The sequence below is a fragment of the Nycticebus coucang genome, chromosome 12 (assembly GCF_027406575.1).
Source record: "Nycticebus coucang isolate mNycCou1 chromosome 12, mNycCou1.pri, whole genome shotgun sequence".
Lineage (NCBI taxonomy): Eukaryota > Metazoa > Chordata > Mammalia > Primates > Lorisidae > Nycticebus > Nycticebus coucang.
Genome location: NC_069791.1, coordinates 48,926,144 through 48,944,582, shown reverse-complemented (window position 1 = coordinate 48,944,582; position 18,439 = coordinate 48,926,144). Strand labels below are relative to the sequence as shown.

Sequence of the window (18,439 nt, the reverse complement as noted above, 5' to 3'; positions counted from 1 at the left end):
TTTGGTAATTATTTCCTTTGCTGGGAAGCACCTTTTTTAATTGATTATTTCCCATTTATTTATTTTATTGCTAGTATTTCATTGAGGATTTTTGTATCTGTGTTTATAAGAGATATTGTCAGGGTGAGGGTAAACAGATGGCAGGAAAGAGTGGAGAACAGGAACTGAATTGTACCCAGGAACTAAGTAGAAGCTTTGAACTGTTCCCTGGTGGGAACCCACACAGTATGGAGCTCCTAGAGACCTTTACCTACATAAGGCTCATTATCATCTAATTAGCACAGCATAAGTGGAGTTTTCATGAAGGGTATGAGAAGAGGCTTGTGCACTAAGGCAACTTTTATGTAACCTAAACTCGATATAACCTGTTAAGTAATTCATTATATAAACCCAATGTGTCAGTCACTCCAAAGGCACGAAATAGCAACCAATCCTGCAATAAGAGAGGCAGGACAAACTATGGAGCACATAAAAGACAGTGTGTGCTCAGACTTCAGAGCCTTTCTCCATCCAAGGCGCATGAATGTCATGTGTGTGATTGCTCTGTATCTGTGATCACTCTGTCATGGGCTCAGTTCAGTACCGGTGCTCATTCTTGGCACTGAGAACTGAGGGAACAGGAAACACCACACAGACCTAACATTTGATGCCCAAACTTGGGAGCTGCTACTGACTTTGGGAACCCCTTTTAGCTCAAATAAAGTAAGATGACAAAGTGATGTGAGTTTGTTAGTGGCATTTTTGTGTGTTGGAGGCTGCTTTGTGTATCCATTGGAGGCTGCTTGACAGTGTGACAAAGTAGCATTGTCTTCTATTTCACCTTCTCCTGTTTCAGAACCTCTGCTTCTGTCCCCTATCTCCCCCCTCAGAGTGGTAGATAAATTACAAGCTTCTATACATGACACAGCTACTCTGATCAAGTCTTTCCTCACTCCTTTTCTGGGGCTTCCCTGTCACCCTTGCTCCTACTGGAAAAAGCTCTAATATGTATGGTACACATCTGTTTTGCTTTGCTCTACCTTTTCTCTGCTAGCCTTTGTGCTATCTCAGCTACACCAGCCTTACTTAACATTGCAAGATTTGGCCACCATGCCTTGTTGATTTTCTTAGAGAAAAAGGGAGAGTGGGAACCTTGTCCTTATTACTTCTCTGCCAGACTTACAGGGACTTCTGTAAACCCTAACAGAAAGCCTGTCAGGATTGGGATGGTAGTAGACCTCATAGGGGACTCCCAGCTGGGATGCCTCCTAAGTAACTAGAATGAATAAGCTAATGGATCCAAAAGAAAAAATGGCTTATTTTCTTTTGTGTCTCATGACTAGAATTTTTAGTAAAAAAATTCAATCTGTGTTTGTGTTTTTTGAAAGAAGTACCAAACTGGGGAGTTGTAGTAATGATTTGAGGCAATGCTCATATTATTATTATTATTTTCTTTCTCCTCTTTCCTTCCTCAATTGTTTGCAGAGATTGAGTACATCAGGCTATCTAAGCGTTGTTTTTTTTTTAATTTATCTTGTTTTAATGTGCTTTGCTTTTTGCTAAGTTGTATGGTTGGATCTTCTCCTATCTTCCATTTTTACATTCATCATTCTGTAGTTTTTCTTTTTTTTTTTTTTTGGTTGCAGAATTTTAGCTTAAATTATTCTCTCACCCTAGTACACTTCTCTGCATTCTCTCAGTTGATAGAGACTCTTCTACTCATCTAATCTCTCCCACATAAAGTGCTTTGGCATCAGCTATGATACTCCCCTCAGCCTGTTTCTTGATTTTTCTTTCTCTTTTTCTTGGATTGTTGCCTTTATTCTTTCTTTTTTTTAAATCCCTTTTCCCTCCCTCTCCTTAACATGATTCGATGGTATGTTTAAATTTCCTTTGTCTATGCTTACATATATATTTTTCTTTTCTTTCCGTTCTTTTTCCACTCTTTCTTTGCTGAGGGTGGGTGTGACAAAGCGGTGGTCTGGCAGGTAGACCACAGCAGTAACCTGGCTCAAAGAGGCCAAAAGAATTTTCTACTCTTGACCCCAGGAAGAATGTAGTAGGATGATCATGCTGCAAAACTTTTCGACTTTTCTTCCTTTCTTTTTTTTTCTTTTTTTTTTCCTTATTCAATTTTGCCTTCTAGTTCTTTGTGTTTGTTCTTTTTCTTCTCTTCCTGTTTTTTGGCAGAGGAAGAGTCTGGATGTGGACAGACAAGTAAGGAATGCCAAATTTTGAGGAAATAACCCAGCTCAGATTTTCACCCTTCAGCTATAGACATGGCCTTAGCACTGTGCTGAACAATAACATCTCTTCTATCACTCTCAACCTCTCTTCTTGTCCTCCATCTCACCTGTTCTTCTGTTAGTCCCCCTTCTTCCCCCACTTTTGTCTTTCTTTTGATTTCCTCCTAACTCTTCCCCCTTTTAATTTTTTTCTCTTCTTCTTTTTCTCCTTTCCTCTTACTTCTCTTTGCTTGCTGTAACCCTTTTCCACCTTCTGACCTTCTGATCCCATACCAAGTGGTCTCTTCCTCACCTAAACTCTTTGACAAAGTAACTTGAATCAAAAAAGGAAGTGAGAAGAAAAGAGGTGCACAATGAAGTGAACAAGAAGAAAGCAAACATGAGGAGGAACCAAAAGAAAAATTCAGGTACCATGAATAACCAAATTAGAGAAACTACTCCAAGGGACCACAAAACAATTTTTTAAAGAAGACTCCTCCTATAAAGAATTAATGGATTTAACAGAAAAGGGGTTTAAAATATGGATGATTAAGACAATAAAGGGATTGGAAAGGAAAATGGAAAGACCGAACCTAAAGTCTGATGAGAGATTTGTAGAATATAGAAAAGATATAGATGACCTTAAAGAAATGAAGGAAACATTCAGGAAATATAAAGAAGCAGTAGAAAGTATCAAAAATAGATTAGCCCATGGAGAAAAAAGAATATCAGAGTTACAGGATAAAGTCTTTGAGTTAAAATGGGTAGTAACACAGTCAGAAAAGAAGAGAGAGAAAGCAGTGTAGGCGCTTAGAGAACTAAGAAATGCCATGAAGCATTCAAACGTACAGATAATAGGAATCCCTGAAGGGGGAGAAGATTGTCCCAAAGGTATGAAAGCTCTCCCTACTGTAGACTATCATAAATGAAAACTTCCCAAGATTTACTAAAGATCCTGACACACTCCTTTCACAAGGGTACTGAACCCTGGGTCATCTCAGCTCTAACAGAACCTCTCTGGGACACACTGTAATGAACCTGTCCAGAGTCAAGATGAAGGAGAAAATCTTGCAAGCAGCTAGGAATAAGCACCAACTGACCTACAAGAGCAGAACCATTAGATGGACAGCTGACTTTTCAACTGAAACTTTCCAAGCCAAGAGAGCATGGTCATCCAACTTCAACATCCTTAAACAAAATAATTTTCATCCTAGAATCCTATATCCTGCCAAACTTAGCTTCAAAATTGATGGAGAAATCAAATTGTTTGCAGATTATACAACTGAGGAAATTCATCACAATAAGACCAGCTCTACAGGAAATACTTAGACCTATTCTCAATACCGAACACCACAATAAACCACCACCAAAGTAACCATCTAGAAGCCAGAGGTCAGAATTTACCTTCCACAATGGCACAAAGGATTAACTACACAACAAACTACCTCACAATAAGATGAACAGAATTCTACCACAACTATTGTTACTTTCAGTAAATGTCAATGGATTCCCCACTGGAGAATGACATAGGCTGTAAAGAGGCACAGGCTGTCTGATTGGATGAAAAAAAACAAGCCATCCATATACTGTCTCCAGGAGACACACCTAGCCCTAAAGGACAAATCAAGATTCAGGGTTAAGGGATGAAAAACAGTGTATCCAACAAATGGAAATGAGAAGAAAGGAGGGGTTGCAATCTTACTCTCAGGTACAATCAGATTCAAAGCTACTTTAGTCAAGAAAGACAAAGATGGACACTTCATACTTGTCAAAGGAACAATACAATAAGAAGAGATCTCAATACTAAACATTTACACACCTAAACTAAATGCTCCCAGATTTATTAAACAGACCATGGGGAGGTCTGAGCAATATGATATCCCACCTAAATAGTCGGGGACTTCAACACCTCTCTGACAGAACTGGACAGATCCTCTAAACTGATACTAAACAAGGATACAAAGGACTTAAACGTGACCCTAAATAAAATGGGATTAATAGACATATTATCCTAGACATACCATATTAATAGACATACCATCCTAAACTAAAAGAATATTTTTTTCTCATCATCTCATAGCACATACTCCCAAATAAATCACGTCCTAGGATACAAATCAAACCTCAGCAAAATTAAAGGAATAGAAATTATACCATCTCTCTTTTCAGACCATAAGGCCAAAACAGTGAAGCTCAATTCCAACAAAATTGTTCACCCCCACACAGTCTTGGCAACTAGACAATCTTATGCTGATTGATAGTTTGGTTCAGGAAGAGATTAAAGAGGAAATTGTTAATTTCATCTTTAAACAACAACAATGAAGACAAAAATTCTCAATAAATCCTAGCAAATAGGTTATAGCTTATTATTTAAAAAGTCATATAACATGATGAAGTATGATTCATCCCAGGGATGCAAAGTTGGTTCAACATATGCAAAACCACAAGCATAATTCACCATATCAACGGGAACAAAAGCAAAGACTATATGATCCTCTGAGTAGAAGCAGAAGAAGTATTCGATAAAATACAACATCCTTTCCTAATTAGAATGCTGAAGTATATAGGCTTTAGTGGCACATTCTTTAAACGGATCGAAGCCATCTATGACAAACCCACAGCTAATATTATACTGAATGGAGTAAAACTGAAAGCTTTTCTACTCAGGACTGGAACAAGACAAGGGTGTCCTCTATCACCGCTACTATTCAACATAGTGCTGGAAGTTCAAGCCAATACAATCAGGCAAGAGAAGGAAATTAAAGGCATCCAAATGGGGGGCAGAAGAAGTGAAACTCTCCCTCTTTGCTGATGATACGATCTTATACTTACTAAACCCCAAAGACTCAACCACAACACTCCTGGAAGTGATCCAAAAATACAGTAACATCTCAGGATATAAAATCAATATCTAGAAATCAGTTGGCTTTGTGTATGCCAAGAACAGCCAAGAATAGAAGGAAATCAAGGACACGATACCTGTCTCAGTAGCTCCAAAGAAAATTAAATACCTAAGAATACACTTCACAAAAGAGGTGAAGGACTTTTGTAAGAAAAACAATGAACCTAAGAAAAGAAATAGCAGAAGATATTAACAATTGGAAGAACATACCATGCTCATGGCTGGGAAGAATCAACATTGTTAAGATGTATGTACTTCCCAAAGCAATCTACAGATTCAATGCTATCCCTATTAAAATACCAACATCATACTTCAAGACTTGGAAAAAATAATTCTTCATTTTGTATGGAACCAGAAAAACCCCCGTGTAGCCAAGGCAATTCTTAGTAATAAAAACAGAGCAGGGGGCATCAGCTTACCAGACTTTAAGCTGTATTAAAAGGCCATAGTGACCAAAACAGCATAGTATTGGCACAAAAATAGACATAGACATTGGAACTAAATGGAAAAACAGGAGATGAAACAAACATCTTACAGCCACCTAATCTTTGATAAATCAAACAAGAAAATACATTGGGGGAAAGGATCCCTGTTCAATAAGTGGTGCTGGGAGAATTAGATATCTACATGTAAAAGACTGAAACTGGACCCGCACATTTCTTCACTCACAAAAACTGATTCAAAATGGTTAAAAACCCTACACCTAAGGCATAAAACAATTAAAATCCTCAAAGAAAGTATGGGGGGCGGTGCCTGTGGCTCAAGGAGTAGAGCACCGGTCCCACATGCCGGAAGTGGCGGGTTCAAACCTAGCCCCGGCCAAAAACCAAAAAAAAAAAAAAAAAAAAGATTAATAAATTCAGTGTTTAAAAAAATGTTTAAAAAAAAAAAAAAAGAAAGTATGGGGAAAACACTGGAAGCTATCAGCCTGGGGAAGGACTTTATTAGGAAGACTTCCTAGGCAATTGCAACAACAACAAAAATAAACAAGTGGGACTTGATGAAACTGAAAAGCTTCTGTACAGTTAAGGTGACAACAACCAAAGCAAACAGACAATCTACACATTGGAAAACAATATTTGCATATTTTGAATCAGACCAAAGCTTGATAACTAGGATCTACAGAGAACTCAAATTAATAAACATAAAAAGAGCCAACAATCCCTCAGATCACTGGGCAAGAGAGATGAATAGAACCTTCTCTAAAGAAGACAGATAAATGGCTAGCAAACATGAAAAAATACTCATCATCCCTAATTATTAGAGAACTGCAAGTCAAAACAACCCTGAGATACCATCTAAACCAGTGAGAGTGGCCCACATCACAAAGTCTCAAAACTGCAGATGCTGGCATGGATGTGGAGAGAAGGGAACACTTTTACACTGCTGGTGGGACTGCAAACTAATACAACCATTTTGGAAGGAAGTGTGAAGAACCCTCAAAGAACTCAAGCTAGACCTCCCATTTGATCCTGCAATCCCATTACTGGGCATCTACCCAGAAGGAAAACAATCCTTTTATCATAAGAACACTTGCACTACAGTTTATTCCAGCTCAATTTACAATCGCCAAAATGTGGAAACAGCCTAAATGCCCACCAACCCAGGAATGGATTAAAAAGTGTGGTATATGTATACCATGGAATACTATTCAGCCATTAAAAAAGATGGAGACTTTACATCTTTTGAATTAACCAGGATGGATATGGAACACATTATTCTTAATAAAGCATCACAAGAATAGAGAAACAAGAATCCTATGTACTCAATTCTGATATGAGGACAATTAATAACCTCATACACAGTGGGGGGTTGGGGATGGGGAGAGCTAAGAAAGGGAAGGAGGCAGGGGGTGTGGTACAAGGGGTATGGTTCACCTTTGGGGGACAGGACACAATTACAGGAGGGTTCTTATCTAACAAGAGCAATCAATGTAACCTGGTTCTCTGTACCCTCAATGAATCCTCAACAATAAAAAATAATGATAATAAGGACCAATTTTGGGTATTGTTGGTATTGTGAGAACAGCTAGGTCTTCTGAGGTATTGGCAAAGTGTTCATTTATTTACCTTTAGGGTATTACTAGAGTGAATGTCTGGTTTTTATAGGCTATAGAATAATGATTTGGATAAATATAAATAAAATAGATGTCTGTAAAGGACAATTTAAAGTTTCTAGCTTCTTAGATTTTTTGCTGAGGTTTACAATTAGGGATGGAAATTGTAATCGATGTACGTGGTTCATTATATCGGGTATGTAGATGTGTAGTGTGCATTGTGAAAGAGGCACAAAATGTCTTCTTATTGAGAAAATATAGATATAATGTTTTTCTAATTCAGAGATTATTTTAAAGTTTATTAGAAGTAAGGTATTGGAAGAAGAAGGCAAGATAAAAGGCACGTAATGTGTGGAAATGAGATATAAAAAGTCTATGAGGTTTTTTTTTGGTAAATGATTAATCAGAGAGGAATGGTTTTGTGTGAGAAAGAAAACAGTAAGCAGAAGAGAGATCAAGATGTGAAAAAAGATATAAAGATGGATTTTTGATAAGGAAAATAAAAAGAAAAGAATAATATTGCATAGAAAAGAACTTGTCTGGACGACTTTTTGTCCTAAAGTAACTGCTGGTTTAAAGGAAGGAAAATTTGGGATAAAAACAGGAAGTCTAAGTTTGCTATTGACGGTCTATGTAAATTCAGAGAATGTTTGTCAAAGAGATTTACAAAAAACTTTGTATTAAAGGTGCAGCTACTAAGTTACTGTCTGTAAAAAAGGGGGAATCTCAACATCTTCTCATGCCGAATCAGTAGGGAGCCTTTGTACTGTATTTACGAGGATAGGATAGATTGCAAGGCCATTTAAGATATGAGAGCTGAATGCTGTGGGGTGGCATTGAGGGACAAATGAAAACCAGGTTTGCAAAGACAAGGATAGACAGGGATGACGAGCATGTGCTTGGATCCAGTAAGGGTGAGTCATGCTGTCTCCAGACCCTGAAATCCAGTCACTGTTTCAGAGGGAGCTATGGGTCAGGAAGCTTCAGCCATGTGAGATGGTACATATCTCCACAGGACATCTTTCACTATCTGTGGTTGGGACACCTTCTTGGGTCACACTAAATTCTCACTGTTGATAGGAAACAAGCCTATGTAGACACACTGGGCCAATGCAAGGAGGCCAGCCTGCTGGAACAGGGGACCCCTGTCCCAACAGATAGTCTATCCCTCTTTTTTTCTCAAAGAAAAGCTTTGGATATGGAGCTTCAATTCCCACAAATTCGCTCCTAGAATGCTACTGAAAAACTAGAAAGCCTTTGACCTTGTCAGCCTTTCAAAATGTATACTCCTACAGCCCGGCCTCAACATGAACGATGGATAAAGAATCCTGGCCCATGAACGGGAGTCTTAACCACAACACGATTTTACAGTTAGACCTCTTTTGTAGAGAGGAGAGAAAGTAGTCAGAGGTTCCCTACAATCAGACTTTTATTTATCTGAGGTAAAAGATTAACTAATACATTTGTAAGATGCCCAACAGAGTGAGAGTTAATGCTATTAATAGTTAAATGCATCTTCTACATGAGTCTGAAAGAGGAAGACCTTAATGGCATGTACACTTTCTGGGTTTCTGGGGATATATTATGGAGGAACATGCAGAGTCATAGAAAGATGTTCTCACATAAGATTGCTTTAATCTTTCTTTAAACATTCAACAAAACTATGTAACATCAGAAATAGTGAAATAATGAAGTCTAAGTAGCAGATAGATGCGTACTGTAAGTGTGGCATCTTCTGGTCAAGACTGAAAAAGCAAGAGAAGATCCACGTGTATCCGTAAGAGGAACCCCCCTTAGGTGATTTGGAGAGTGTTTCTGTTACTCGCCAACTAAAATAAGTGCTGGACAGTGATTAAATTGTCCTTACAATTTTGTGTGTGTGTTTTGCAGCAACGAAAGGATAAATATCTGTTTCAATTTGGATATTTATATACAAATGAGGTGTGATTTCAGCAATGGTATAAGAAGAGATTCCTTACTGCCTTCAACACTGGCTTTACTTTTGCTTTTTTTTTTTTTTTCCCTCTTTCTTACAAGGTCATCTCTAGCACAGCAGAGGAACATCTGGAAACAGAGTCAGTAATTTGTACAGATCTACAAACCAGTTCAAGATTTTTTCTAACTTGTTCTAGGCAAGTGAGCCAGTCTTGTCTCTGAGAGTTACCCCAGGGTCCATGACACCCTGGGAGTATGATATATTATTCTTTTACAATTCTGATGGTTGGAAGTCAAAAATAAATATCACTAGACTGAAGTGAAGGTGTCCTAATGCCATACTCCTTTCAGAAGGTCTAGAGGAGAATCCGATGCCTGGTGGCTGTAGCATTTTTTGGCTTGTGGGTGAGTCACTTTAATTTTCAAGTCGAATATCTTTGAATCTCTCTCTTCTCCATCTTCACATTCTTTATTCCGTATATCATAAAAGACTTTTCATTATTTTTTCAAGTTTTTATACATTACTTGAGATAATCATGTAGTTTTTATCTTTCATTTTATTAAGGGTGCATTGCATTAACTGAGTTTCATATATCTCAATGTCGTGGTATTTCAGAAATAAATCCCACTAGGTATGGGGTATTATTCTTTAAATATACTATTGAATTCTATTTTCTAGTATTTTGGGGGGATGTTTACACCAACATTCTTTACAGATGTTGGTCCGTAGTTTCCTTGAATGTAGTATCCTTGTCTTGTTTTTGAGATCAGGGTAAAGCTATTCTACATATGTTAAATGTCCTACTTTTTAAGTAGAGAAAATACAAGGCAAACCAGGATAGCATCCAGCCTTTATTAACACTATGTTTCAAAGTATGTGGCTAGATACTTTTCAAATAGCCCTCATAATTTGAAATTACATCCCTCCCCCACTTAGTTTGACTTAGGTTTTAATCACTTAACAGCAGACAGTCCTATTAAAATAGAGAGAATTAGTCATGCTAGAAAATGAATCAATGAACACTATAATGAATAGTTATTAATAATTTTATACTCTGGCCTGCTGATGTATTTAAAAATTGAGTAATGTTTTATTTTTGGCAGAAACATTTTTGTCATATTTTAAAATAAAATTAAATGAAAATGGAGGAACTAAGGCAGAGAAATGACAATGATAAGATTGGCAATGATGGATTTTTATGTCATCTACAATAAATCGAGTAATTTCTCAGAATAATTAATGAAAAATATCACTAATTATCTGTTGATAATGTTACTATGAGTTTTAGGGTTTTTTCCATCTTAATAGAACATGACAAGAACATGAAAAAAGATATAATGTTAAGATTTAGCAAACTAGTATAAAAGGGAGTCTTAGCTATTTAAGCACACTTAAAGCTAAGTTGGCATATTTCTCACGGAAATGAAAAAGTGACCCAGATGGGTGGTGAAGTCGTTTCCCCCACATCGTGTAGAATTATGAACACAGCTTCTCAGAGTCACTTACAACGGACAAACTAAATGACACACTTTAGAATTCTGCTTTGTCCTTGCAGTAAGCGCCCAGTGTCTCCTGTTTTGGGAGGTATCTGATGAGATAAACTGATTTCAAATTAGCCCATATGTGAGAATTTCCTGTGCAGACCTTCAGTGACGCAATGATGAGAAATCTACTTTTTCCACTCTTGAAGCACTCTGAGCCTCTGCAGGGCACTCTGTGAAGATCACAGACATTGTTTGTTCTTGTCCAGAATTGATGCCTTTACATTTCACCTTTTATTTCTCAGCTGCCTTGGGCCTTTCCTGAGAGCAACGTGAGCTCTGCACTAACGGATGCGTGACCTTATGGATGTGGAAGGTATGTGCTGCTACCCTCTGTCTCTCAACTGGCCTTCCTCATTTAGTGGAAGATTCCAAATACTAGGGGTGATGCATCTGAGGAAATTAATATGCAATAAAATCAGAGTAGAAACCAATTTTCTTATTTGAATGATTCAGGTTAAAGATCTATAATATGAAACATATTGGAGGATTTCCCAAGTTTGCAGATCGCTGCCTCTGGAGACATGGTCAACACATATATGTGGCTTGGTTAGCAAACATAATTTAAGGGAATCCCCTAAACATTATCACAGTGAGCCATTAACTGCAAATTAGCCATCATTTCATTGTTTGACACTGAATAATAACATAATTTATACTTAGCTTGCCCACCATAAAAGATTATTAAAAGGGAATACATTATTGATGAAAGCTGAACATAATTCCTCACACACTTGTATTAAAAGAAAGAACATTTTATTTTTAATTAAAATAAGGATAATGTAAATTACATAAAATGCTGAACTTACTTAATATATAATCGAAAGACATGAAAAACATTAATCAGATATTGCAGAAAAATGCACCAAACTGATATAAGCAATTTGTGTAATGATTATTTTCCATGGTTTTACTGCCATGAATCAGAAACAATAAAATAGCAATTGTGAATAAAATAACTAGTTTTATAGAGAACTCTAGGTATCAGCTTGAGTGGTAGGTATTTTCGTACATTACATTTTGTATGCTCTTATTTGCATTTTAGATTAAGAGGTCAGGTTTTTAGATGCTAAGTAACTTTTTCAAGGTCACTTTGTGTGAATTGCAAAGCCAAAATTAATTCTTATGGACTCTAGAGACCATTGACTAAAGTATTATATTACATTATATAAATTACAGAAAATAATCAAATCACTAATGTGGCCTTTGTTGACACTGACTAACATAATAACTTTCTGGAAGTTTGAAATAAAAGTGTTCTTCCATAGACGGCATACATTTCTTATTTATACTTTTATACTTTTATTTGTTAACAATAAAATTAATTGCCAAATCATCTGTAAATAACAATTAATGATTTTTTGTAGCATTTCTAATACTATTTAAGTTAATGATTTCTCAAAACCCTTCTGTTATTCAAAGAAAGACCACTTAATAACGCCGAGTCCATTTTAATAAACAAGTATAAAGTACAAAACAAAAGTGATTTAGTGCACAGGCTAAAAGACATGTCAATTTTCCTATTCCCCATTTTAAGATCACTCAGTCTTTAACCATTATAGCCTTTCAAAATTTGATTTTCAATCAGTACTGTTGCATTTAAATGCAACATTTTAATTTTTGATACGGTTATTTTTTAATGTAAACATGTATCTTTCAATCAGACTTTTAAAAACATATATATGTTTATGGAGTTCTTTATTACTTGCTACTTTTGCTTTTCATTATTCTAACAGCAATGTTTTGAACAATGTAGAAAATCTTATAAAAATATTTTATTTTAAGACAGTTGGGTAAGCTTTAAGGAAATTAGAGTGAGAACTTAGAATGTTCAATGCAAAATGAGAACCAATACCTACTCTCCACCTCACCCTTTCCGACTGCACTCAGGTTCTTGTCATTAGATAAACCATTTACTATCTTAAGACCAGGTATCATAGAGCACAGTCCCTGACATCCCACAGCTGCAAAGATGGATAACCAAAGAGTGATCTACGCTGATATAAATCAGGCTCAAACCCCAAAGAAGCAACAAAGGAAACCTAAGTGCACTAAAAGCCCCTTTTCAAAATGTGAACAAGAAATAACGTATGCGGAATTAAACCTTCAAAGAGCAGCTCAGGATTTTCAAGGGGATGGCAAAGCTTACCACTGCAAAGGTAAAGCTCTTTTTTTTCTTTTTCCTTTTTTTTTTTTTTTTGTTGAGACAGTCTCATTATGTCGCCCACAGTAGAGTACTCTGGCATCACAGTTCACAGCAACCTCAAACTCTTGGGCTTAAGTCATTCTCTCGCCTCAGCCTCCCGAGTAGCTGAGATTATAGGCAGCTATTTTCTGGTGGCGGTTGTCATTTAGGAGGCCCAGGCCAGGCTCAAATCCACCGTCTTGGTGTATGCGGCCAGCCCCCTAAGCTCTTAATAGCTCCTCAATATAACTGTTCCAGGATGGGCAGTCGTAGTGCAGGGATGTGGGGAAAGAGCAGGCAGTGCTCACATAGTTTTAATCATGAAGATCAGAGTCGTTCTAATTTGACATATGTATTTTAATATGAAATAGGCAAATTTTACTCACATGTTGTTGAAATCTGTAGTCTTTTCCCAACAACTCATGGGGCACGACATTTACTGAGAATGCAGTGCTGTATTCTCAGAGGAAGATTCCTGTGGTAGGTGTGGGTTTGGTGATTCTCTGGGTATGCGGGGTCTCTTATATGTATTCTAACTGTCTCCTTCTCTCCTTTCTCAATGATTCCATTTCTCCCCACAGGTTTACCATTCCCTCCAGAGAAGCTCATTGCTGGGATCCTGGGAATCATCTCTCTTGTCTTACTGTTCACTGTGGTAACCAGTCTTGTCATTGCCTGTAAGTATGTTTTGTTTTGGAAGAATTTTGAAAGTACCTCTAAACATTGCATAAGATCAAGCCATAGAATTCTCATTTTAAAGTATGTTTTAGACTAAATGAGAAAGGATTATTCAGAATTTTACTAAAAGAGTAATTGTAAAAAGTCTTTGCTTTTAAATATATGTATATATTAAAATTTCATGGCGAGTGCCTGGACCTCAGTGGTTAGGGTGCCAGCCTCATGCTCCGTAGCTGATGGGTTTGAACCCACCAGGGCCTGCTAAACAATAAACAAACAAACAAAAATAGCCAGGTGTTTTGGCAGGCACCTGTAGTCCCAACTACTAGGGAGGCTGAGGCAAGAGGATGGCTTAGCCCAAGTCTTGGAGGTTGCTGTAAGCTATGACACCACTGCACTCTACTGACAGTGACAGGGGGAGACTTTGTCTCAAAAAAAAAAAATTCATAGCACAGACAAATTTTAGGAGTCTGAAATGCTTACTGAGAAATAGGAATTAACTTTTAAAAGTGGTTAAATCAAATAATTCCAGTATTACAATATATGAAGTACACAGAACTGGTAATTTGGTTTGGTAGGCTCTGAAAAGATTTTTTCCCCTCAAACCTTCTTTAACTTCATTTACTTTTTAAGGCTAAAATCAGTTTTATCACAGATAATACTAAGTAATATACCATATTTCAAAGACAAAAATTAATGTGACTTTTTAGATACTAATTTTTAATAAGGATTACTTAAACTTTTCTAGCACAGAAGCAGAGCAATTCTTCGCAGAACATAGGAACTCAGAAAGGTAACGATATTAGTCATTTTACATTTTATTTTGATCTTTAGCTGTACAAAAATGATAATAGATATTTTTTAAGGGTGATAAACTATTGAAGAATAAATATCCAGAGAAAACATAATGGGGGGCATTCTCTTATCTTCAATAATTAGTATAAATACTTATTTGAAATCACTACCCCCTCTTTTTGCTATTTGACACAAATTTCTACTGGTACCATTCGGAAACAGTTAAATCACTTTGATTTTCCAAGAAAAGTAGTTTCATCAGTGATTTTTTTTGGACATTGGAAGGGTGGAATTTTGTTTAATGTGTTGATTTTTATGACAATATGATTAGGGGATGAGAGGCTGATGCTTTTCTATGCATATGTTTGATTGCTTTTCTTTAAAATATTAATTAGTCTATGAGGATACAAAAACATGTACACATATTTTTTTACCTTTGAAATTGTGTAAACTAATCATCATTTAAGAAATTCATATTGTGGAGATGGTAAATTTTCCTCAGCATATCAATGTGGTCACACACACTGATGGGGTGGCAAATCTATGGAAAACTGTACAGAGATAGCTTTTACAGAAAGTACTTTTACAGAAAGTAATTCATAGTTTTTCTTTAGGATATCCTTGTGGTCATTGTCCAGAGGAGTGGTTCACATATTCCAACCATTGTTATTACACTGGTAAGGAACTAAAAACTTGGACTGAGAGTTCGATGGCCTGTGCTTCTAAGAACTCCACTCTGCTTTATGTAGATGATGAAGAAGAAAGGGTAAGATGTTAAATGTTTCAAACATTTTAGTAGAAGCTTATTTCAGTCAATATTCTATTTGTAGAATTCATCATATTCTTGTACATATTTTAGATTAATTATTTACAGGTCTGTACATTATTCTGTGTGTGACTTCACCATTGTTTATTTCTATTCATAAGCTAATGTGTATTTAAGTATTACCTATTCTTGTTGCTCATGGAAAACGAAGCTTCTATAAATGCTTTTATTCTAAATTAAATTTTGTAATTTAATGTACAAAGTATAAACACATCGTGAATGTGCAAATTTATCACAGAATGAATGGATGCCTACAATACACATCAGAAAATCAAATAGGAGTTTCTAGCCCCAGTAGCCCTGCTTGTATGAATGAGCTCATCCCTTCTCCTCCCTCCTTCTCAAACCACCGTCCTGAATTTCGATATTACAAACTTTACCAGTTTTTGAATTTTCATATGTGACAATACTCACTTTCCTGTCTGTCTCCTTTTATCCTTTGTGATACTCCTGCACTTCACCCCTAGTGATGCAGTCAGCTTAGTTTGTTAAGCTTCACTACAGTTTTATCCACATGCCCTCAGGGACACAGAGGCTTCCCACATGGAACACAAACCAGTATTTTTGGCTTCTATGTCTCTTATTTCCTTAATGGCAGTCCTTCCCATTCCTTTCAAAATGCCAACTCTGAGAAACATAGTAGAAATATACTTTGAGTTTATATTAGCATCAGGAGAAATGTATGTAGTGTCTGGACATGTATTTAAATTCCTGCTATATTAGTTTTGCCAATATGAGTTCCTATTAAATTACATGGATCATAATTTTCAAAACTAATGTAAGAAGAAGAATGAAATGACTAAGTATTAAACGTTGAAGAGTTCATTTTAAGCCAAAGTTACACATGCTTGTGAAAGCTTTTACTAATATATAAAGCAGTTTTCAACTTTAATATTGTTTAAAATATTAATTTTATTTTGACAATTATAGATCCAGTTAAAGAACACGGTATTTGCCCTTTTAAACATTTGTAAAATCTTCAATAATTATTTAAATATAGAATATTTATGTTTCTGTAGAAATTTCTGGGCTCGCTGTCATTTTGGTCATGGATTGGAGTCTTTCGTCAGAGGAGTGGTCGTCCATGGGTGTCAATAGATGGCTCAACTTTCAAACTTAAGTAAGTTATTTTCAATGGTGCTATCTAGTAGAAAAACAATAAAATGTGAAGAACAACAGAAGACTAATATAAGTTTAAGTTGAATTATAGGCATTTAGAAGATGTTGAAATTTAGGGAAATGTTGACATAAATATTAAAGAATGGACCACAGTAGTCTCCCCTTATCAATGGTTTCACTTTCTGTAGTTTGAGGTAAATGTAGTCAACTATGCTCAGAATATTTTGAAATGAAAATCTGAGAAAAAAGCATTTTATGAGCTCACTGTTCTGAGTAAGTAGCAGTATGAAATTTCACGTTGGTCCACTCTGTCTTGCCTGGGGCCTGAACCATCTGTTTGACCAGCAGATCTACACTCTAGAGGTGACCCACCTATCAATCACATAGAGGCCCTCTGGGGAGCAGACCAGTTGTAATAATAGCGCAGTGCTCACATTCAAGCACCTCCTATTTTACTTAATAATCACCCAAAGGCAAAGAGTAGAAGAGTAGTGATGCTGGCGTGTTGTTGTACTTCCTCTTAGTTGATTTCAATCCCTTCTTGTACTATACATATATAGTAAACATTTGTAACATATATAGTACAAGAAGGGATTGAAATATATATATATGTTTGTTGTACTTACTGTTTTGTTCTATTAGTTGTTTTTAATTGCTTTTATACATAATTTCTAATAAAATATTATCACAGGTGTGTTTATGTATAGAGTAAACACAGTATATAGTAGAGTTCAGTATAATAGGTGGTTTTAGGAATCTACTGGTGGTCTTGAAGCACATCCCCTATAGATATGGGGGATTACTGTGTTGTCTTCCTAATAGCCAACTCTTACTAACATTGCATTGAAAACTCATAATTGTATTCATAAAATTCTTTTCTTAAATTACATGGAAAATGCTCTTGTTTCATGGATTGTCCCCATAAAATATGACAGAAATATGTATTTTTCTTCATTGCAGCATAGTAGAAACAGAACCTGGTGAACTTAATTGTGCTTTCCTACTCAATAAACTTCAATCAGATGTATGTGGATCTTCAAAAAGTTATATCTGTAAGCACAAGCTTTAGAAGTAAAACACACGAGTTTGGATTTGCTTATGCAGTTTTTTTTTTGGCAGTTTTTGGCCAGGGCTGGGTTTGAACCCACCACCTCTGCTATATGGGGCTGGCACCCTACTCCGTTGAGCCATGGGCACCACCCTCAGCTATGCAGTTTTATATTGTGTGAAATGTAAATAATATTTTTATTGAATAAGTCAAAATGAATTGTTGTTTATAAATAAAAATATTAAAAAAGTATTTGTAGTAGTGTATAAATGTGTTAACACAATAACTAAGTAAACGAGCTGAGGTATATATTAACCAGTGTGATGTAAGCATTCCTAATTCTACATGAAATCAGCACATTGTATCCCATAAAAGCATTAATGTATACCTGATCTATGTGTTTATGATTTAATAAAAAAAATTTGCAGTATAATACACACACAACCAAAAACAGGATATCATTTCTTTTATGTGGGGTCTGGCTCTTTTGCTAAACATTGCATGTGTGGCATGTCACCTTTTAAAAGTTGCATGTTGTGTGCATCAGTTTATATGAAACACCAAGAATGGAAAACCCATAGAGAAAGCGGAATAATGGTTGCCAAAGGCTAAGGGAGATTGGAATAGGATGTGACCACAAATGACTACATTTTTTCATTTGGGGGTAATGAACATTTTATAACCTTCCGAGGTGATTTTTGTTGTAAATCTGCAAATATACTAAAAGTTTACTTATTTTTATACTTAAATGGATGGAAAGTATACAATCTATATGACATCTCTATAAAAAATATTTGAAAATAACTCTCCTGGAATTGTTTGGGTCTGTCCTACTTAAATATTCTGCCTCTTTATAAAGTTGACTTCTCCGAGCAATACCATGCTATGTCTGGCAATCTATTAGGTTTTCTTTAATTTTTCTCTGTCATATTTTGTATTTTTGATTTTGAAGTCATTTAGAAATACAGTTATTTCATGTATATGCTTTTGTAAATAGCATCCTTATTTTAAAATTTTCTTTAATTATTTTGTTGCTGTAAATAAAAACACAGGTTAGGTTTGCATGTTGATCTTATATTCAGTTACTTCATTCATTTTGTGTATTAATCCTACAATTCAAGTAGAGAATTTTCTGGATTTTTGTTGTAA

The 18,439-nt window shown here is 35.9% G+C and overlaps 1 protein-coding gene across 1 annotated transcript; it reads left to right on the top strand.

Moving 5' to 3' along the window:
• Positions 1-10,839: 10,839 nt before the first annotated feature.
• Positions 10,840-17,350, top strand: LOC128562318 (NKG2-A/NKG2-B type II integral membrane protein-like). Its single transcript, XM_053557166.1, has 7 exons — positions 10,840-10,955; positions 12,566-12,798; positions 13,406-13,501; positions 14,251-14,295; positions 14,912-15,063; positions 16,143-16,243; positions 17,203-17,350. Exons 2-7 carry the CDS (start codon positions 12,612-12,614, stop codon positions 17,309-17,311), a joined length of 690 nt encoding a protein of 229 aa, XP_053413141.1. The 5' UTR covers positions 10,840-10,955; positions 12,566-12,611; the 3' UTR covers positions 17,312-17,350.
• Positions 17,351-18,439: the final 1,089 nt, after the last annotated feature.

Excerpts from the sequence above, each read along its gene's own strand:
- LOC128562318 (XM_053557166.1), top strand. The coding sequence starts at position 12,612 with ATGGATAACCAAAGAGTGATCTACGCTGATATAAATCAGGCTCAAACC. Across the intron at positions 13,502-14,250 it reads AACCAGTCTTGTCATTGCCT|CACAGAAGCAGAGCAATTCT; the intron begins GTAAGTATGTTT and ends AAACTTTTCTAG. Across the intron at positions 15,064-16,142 it reads TAGATGATGAAGAAGAAAGG|AAATTTCTGGGCTCGCTGTC; the intron begins GTAAGATGTTAA and ends ATGTTTCTGTAG.